Source organism: Cinclus cinclus, chromosome 17 (assembly GCF_963662255.1).
Source record: "Cinclus cinclus chromosome 17, bCinCin1.1, whole genome shotgun sequence".
Lineage (NCBI taxonomy): Eukaryota > Metazoa > Chordata > Aves > Passeriformes > Cinclidae > Cinclus > Cinclus cinclus.
Window position 1 is genome coordinate 3,466,264 of NC_085062.1, and position 6,000 is coordinate 3,472,263.

Sequence of the window (6,000 nt, forward strand, 5' to 3'; positions counted from 1 at the left end):
CCCAGTGTGGAGCAGGCTGTTTTGAAGCTGGGAGTGGGAGGCAGAGGGACTCAAGGACACGTGAGGGTGATGTGCAGGAGGTCTGGGGTGCTGGGGCCAGCAGGGTCTGGAAGGATCTGAGGGCTCCCACGGGACACAGACACACCACACAAGCCCAAGCTCTGCTCACACCAGCAGTTGGATTTCCTCTTGCCAAAATGCCATTTAATGCAAATGCCATTCCCATGCCAAATTCCCAGGCACATGCCTCTCCAGGGGAAGAGCAAAGGAAACCCCTGTATGACCTAGGGAGAGGTGATCTTGCAATGCCTGCCCCAGCCCTGAGCCTGGGCTAGTCCTTCTCTTCACCATGAGTGATGACATGGACCAGGTTCTTGTAATCCAGGTTGCCAGACATGTCCGGAGGGAAGGCAGCAAACATCTGATCAATCTGCCAGGGGAGAGCAAGGGAGAAAAGGTGGCATGGGAGGGGTTTGGGACCAGGGCTGGGAGGAGGGATGGGGTCTGTTGGGATGGAGGGAGGCAGGCAGAGGGTGGGAAGGAGATCATACCTCTTCCTGGGAAAACCTCTCCCCCTGTGTCATCAGCATTTCTTTGATGCTGCAATCAAGAGAGCACGGTGAGCACTGGGGAGCTCCTTGTGGGGACACCCCCATCAGTCCCTGCCCCAGCTATCCCTGCACTCACTAGGCAGATTTCAGGCCTTTCCCCTCTGGATCAAACACTTTGAATGCATTCAGGATTGTCTCTTCTGGGTCAGCACCTGTGGGTGACAGAGCCATGGCCATTGGAGATGGTGAAGTAGGAAGCCAACTGCAGCCTCCTGCTTCTCCCAGCCTTGGGGACAAAATGGGGGGCAGACTGGGAAGTGGAGTCCCTACAGGAATGCTGGCCTTGCAGCTGGAGACTGGAGTGGAGTTGGTGGCAGGCAGAGGAGCAGCCATAGGGTCATGGTGTGACAGCAGAGCAGGCGGTGTCGCCACCGCTCCGGCATCCAACATTTATCTAATCTTTGGAGAGTATTTATAGAGCTCCAGGCACAGCCGTTGGGGCCCTGCAGCCTCTTGGAGATCTGCAGGAGGCTGCATTCCTTGGGTTAAGTACGTGATTGAGGGTGCAGCCAGATAGGATGATGGGTCAAAGTCTGGCTGTAGGCAGGGGGGCCACTGTTGGCATGGCTGGTGTCAGCAGGCTCAGATGTTCTGCAAGAACTGTCCCCTCTTCCTATGGGACAGCAGCAGCAGCACAGCCATTTGGGTTTTGAAATGGCTGGGGAAACTGAGTCATGGAGACCATCTCATAACCCCCCAACAATCTGGGGAGACGTGGGATGAGATCTGGGTCTCTGGATCTAGGGATGTTTGGTACTGCAAATCAGCAGGAGTTTTGGGGCATAGGAGTGCCACTAACCACCACTGACCACTCCCAGCTGCCCAGGTGCCCTCTCACCCTTGAGCTTCTCCCCAAACATGGTGAGGAACACGGTGAAGTTGATCGGGCCGGGTGCCTCCTTTATCATCTCATCGATCTCCTCGTTCTTCACATTCAGGCGCCCTGGGGAGAGCAGCTATGGGTCAGTCATGGATCTGTGTCCTGCTCTGCGTGTTGGGGGCTACAAATACACACCACAGAACCCTTCCCTGGGTTTTTTTCCCCCCACTGGAGGGAAATAGCACATCCCTGGGGAGCCACCTCTGACAAGGGATGGAGGTAGCAGGAGTGAGGTGAGAGAATCTCCATCTCCAGCTCTGCCTTCTCAGGCTCCAGGATCACAGAAAAGAAGGATGCAAAGGACTGAGCTGTGCTGCTTCCTACCCTCACTGCCCCAAGGATCAACCTCTTTTAGCCCTCCTTGGAAGGTATTTTGGGTCAAGACCAGCATTGGGATACGTCCTGTCCCCCAGCACTAAAAGCAAACGGGTTTGAATGCCTACATCCTTTTTCCTGAGGCTGGGTTGTCCTTGGAAGTCCATTGCTGATTCATGCTGACCTCTGATGGCAGAGCCAAGCTGGCAGTGTCACAGCCTCCCACAAATCCCCTAAATCCCCTTAATGCCCACACGCCCCGGGATGCCGTGGGATGGGCACAGCCAGGTGCTTCTAGGCACGGAAAAGTCAGGGAATGTTTGGCTGTGTAATCCAGGAGCCGGCTCTGGTGCCAACAGGATAAACCAGTGCTGCTGTGGGAACTGCTCTGGGTCAGCCAGGAGGGATCTCCCAGGCTGACAGGGTTGGGTTTGGATCAGGAGGTTTTTGGCAAAATGAGAGATCCGGTGAATGGCAGGGGCTTGGTTAAATGCCTCACCCCTCTTTTGTTTCTCAATTAACAGGTCTGATATTGGGGAGGGGAAGCTGCTAAAGCTGGTCTCACCAAGGGCAGCAAAGGTGTCTCTCAGATCCGCCTTGTCGATGAAACCATCCCGGTTCTGATCCATGATGGTGAATGCCTGGAAGCACAGGAGCAGGCAGGGAGCACAGGGAAAGGGACAATTGTCAGCCTTTACCAAGGCTTTAGTACCTTGCTCCTTCTCCCTTCTGCTTGGATGGGATAAGGGCGTTTTGAACCCTCCCAGGATGGGCTCTGGGGGCCTCACTCACCCTAATCCTGCACAGTTCTGCACCCTGGGGTGATGGCAACCCAAACCCCAATGCTGTACAAACCCTTTCCTTGGCCAAAGCCCTCTCACCCCAGCATGACACCAGGCAGAGAGGTCAGCCTGAGCCACCAGCTCCTCCATCTGGGGCCAGTTATCCCTGGAGCTGGGATCTGCCCAGGACCGTGTGCCTGCCGTGCAGGGGGCAAGAGCTGCTGGCAAGGCAGGTGGGAGTGAGCTGGGAGATGTGCTCCAGCTCCCTGGGATGCTGCCGGTTCCTCTGTGGGATGCAGGCTCCTCAGGAGCTTTGAGGAGATGCCGGATTTAACGGTGTCACTGAGCTGTTATTCTGCCTTTTAAAATAAAAAGACCCAAAACCAGGCCTGCTGCCTCCTGATGTGAACCTGCTGTCACTTGAGAGCACCAAGGAAAGAGCTGAAGGTCACATCCCATCAAGGACCCTCCTTCCCACCAAACCCCCTACCTCTTTGAATTCCTGGATCTGGGCCTGCTCGAACATGGAGAAGACATTGGAATTAGCACCTTCAATCCTCTTCTTGGCTTTCTTGGGTGCCTGCGGGAGTCCAAGTATGTACCATTAGCTCACTGGCTTTTTATGGGGTGGAATAAAAGCATGAAAGTGCCCTATTCGTACTTGTGACTCCTTTGTGGGAGCTCTGGGATGGGGTTCTCTTCCCTGGAGGCTTGGGAGTTTCTCCCTGCAGCTCTGGGATACTGAGGGGCATTAAGATTCCTGCTTAAATTTCAGCTCCTGGTAAATTTAACCAAATGTGTCCAAGGAAAGATGAGGAGTGAAATAATTTCTCCTACTGGCAGGTAAAAGGGTCAGCTCTGGGGTGAGATATCCCCATTGGAACCCTGGATTTGGGAGCACTGCTGAGGTTGCACACGAGGGTTGTGGTCGGTCAGTGCTTGTTTACCCAGCTGTGCAGATATTAAAATGTGGCTTAATTAAAAATCTGCCTCTTCCTCCTGCACTGAGGCTTGAAACCACCAGAAATGGGTCAGTGTGTGTTTTAAAGAGGACTGAAGAGCCTCTCTCTGTCCCACCCAGCCCATTATCCCTCATTCCAGTGCTTGCTCCTGCAGTTGTTTCCTCTCGTGGGGGGTCTGTCATGAGGATTTTGGAGGCACAAAACAGCCCTTCCTCTCACTGCATGAAGGAAGGGAAAAGAGAAAGATTGCATTTGGACCCCAAAACCATCTACCCTAATTTGAAAGCTCTGCTAGCATGGGGGACACCTCTCTGCTCCCTGTGAGATGCTGCTGATCCAGCCAGATGCTCCCCAGTTTTCTCACCCCCTTTCCAAGTCAGACAAGACCTTCAACTCCTTGTTGCCTCCTTTGGTCCCTGCCCTCAAAGCTATCCTGGTGAAAAAACGAATGGATTTTTATCTCTTCCTGCTGGAGCCTTTTTCTCTCAGTACTCACCATGGCTTCGCTCGGCCGCCGATGTCACAGTGAGGGGTGTCCCAGAGGCACTCCCTCCCTCCCCCCGGCTGGAACAATAAATACACCCCCCTCGGGGTTAAAAATAGCCCCATGCCCACTTTTGGCTGTAATAGATAATTTGGCCGCCCCCAACCCTGTTGTCTCTGCCTTTCTCTGTCCCTCTGTCTCTAATCTGGAATAGCAGCTTGTTGTTGTCACCGGCTGACGTGACATGTGAGCCCGGGAGGGTTTCAAGGTTAACCAAGTGCCGGGTGGCCCCCAGCTCCCACACCAGGGATGCTGACCCTGGATTGCACGGGAACAATCCCACCTGCCTTTGTCACTCGGGCTGGCGCCGGGCTTGTCCCCTCCGCTGGGACACGCAGGGAAGGGTTGGCCCCAGGGGACTCCCAGATAAAATCCCCCCAAACTTTGGGACGTGAATGTTTTTCCTCGGCGCTTCCAGGCGTGTTTGGAAATCTCGGTGCCCCATCGCAGCGTTGGCACGGCAAAAACCGGGAGCTGAGGGAGACAGAGGAGCCCCCCTGGCCTTGGCTCACCTCCCTTGGGATGCTCCAGGAGCAGCAGCAGCTGCCTGCTCACCCAGCCTGCGGCCGAGCGGGGAACATCCCCCTGCAGCCCCATCCCAGAGCGCTGCCGAGGGGCTGGAGGTGGATGCTGAGCTCCCACAGAGCCCGGCAGGCACGAAGAGCTCCTCTCTCATGTGTCACCCCCACCGAGGCACCTGTCACCCAGTTAAGCCAAACATTTGCTCGCCCTGGTCGCCGTGGGACACACACATTTAACTCTCTCAATTCCGGCCTCTGTCCCGGGGACACATCCTGCAGTGATGGCATTCGCACTGCCCGGGCTCTGGCTCAGCATTCCTGCAGCAAGAGCCAAGGAACCCACGGGCAGGCGGGCAGCAATTCCAAAAAACCTCTTCCATGTCTGCTGTGCTTGTGGAGCAGGGCTTGTGGCTGCCGGAACCGGAATGTTCAGTGGTTCTCTTTTGTCTTCAGCCTGTTCATTATATCTCTCCTCCCTCTCGCCTTGCCCGGGATGAGACTGGAGGAGGATTCAGGGATGTGCTGGGGTGGGAATGGTGGGTGCTGCCAGCCCAAGGATGCCCATCAGCCCCCCAGGCTCTGCGGTGCCTGGCATGGCCATGACCCGGTGGCCTTTGGGGCTGGTGGCCTAGCTGCCCAGCACTGTCCCGTCCACATGGCCAGGAGGGCTGGGACAGGGCTGGGAACAAAAGGAATTGTGAAACCAGATCCCTGGAACTCCGGGCTCTGCCCAGACACTGCCCTTGTTCTCCCGGAGGTCGCAAATATCGTGTTTAATCCCTGGCACTCGCTGCCCGGCTGCCACAGCCGAGCCAGCCAGGAAGGCATTACGGGAGGATTTCAGTAGGCAGCAGGGAAGTGTGTAGGGAAAAGTGCCTGTGGAGGAGAAAAACTCCTGATCCGGGAATGACCATCTCCTCTGAATGGAGCTGCAGCTCAGGGAAGGGATTTCAGGAAGTGTTTTGGTGTCTGTGTGAGCAAAAGGGCAGGAGAAAGAGCCTCAGGGGCAGAGCTGGGGCCAGGACCAGCCCCGGGCACAGCCGGGGATGAAGGGGATCAATCTCGGCACGGAAGGTCCCCGGTCCTGCCAAGTTCAGCTGCATTCATCGGCCAGCCGAGCCCAATTACCTTAATTTGTGGCATTAAGGAAAAATCCATAAGCATCAGGGAAGTGATGTGTGGTGGTTTCACAGGGCTGGCTGGCCATGGAGCCACCGGCGCCACCTGGGCACTGCCTGTCCCTGTCCCCAGCTCTGTGTCCACACTGGGGCATGTCTGGCAGGGCAGGAGGAAACCCTGCAGCTGTGGAGATCTCCCAGAATGTTATTTTTTCCAAGCACAACCATTTTTGCCTGTCCACCCTGGAAAAGAAACAGACCTGGGTC

General features: G+C 55.8%; 1 protein-coding gene across 1 annotated transcript; it reads right to left on the reverse strand.

Moving 5' to 3' along the window:
- Nucleotides 1-331: 331 nt before the first annotated feature.
- On the reverse strand, nt 332-4,159 carry MYL2 (myosin light chain 2). The gene is given in 8 exon segments (XM_062504127.1): nt 332-430; nt 552-600; nt 688-763; nt 1,450-1,554; nt 2,372-2,447; nt 3,079-3,168; nt 4,047-4,105; nt 4,108-4,159. Coding segments are annotated over 8 exon segments (606 nt in total).
- Nucleotides 4,160-6,000: the final 1,841 nt, after the last annotated feature.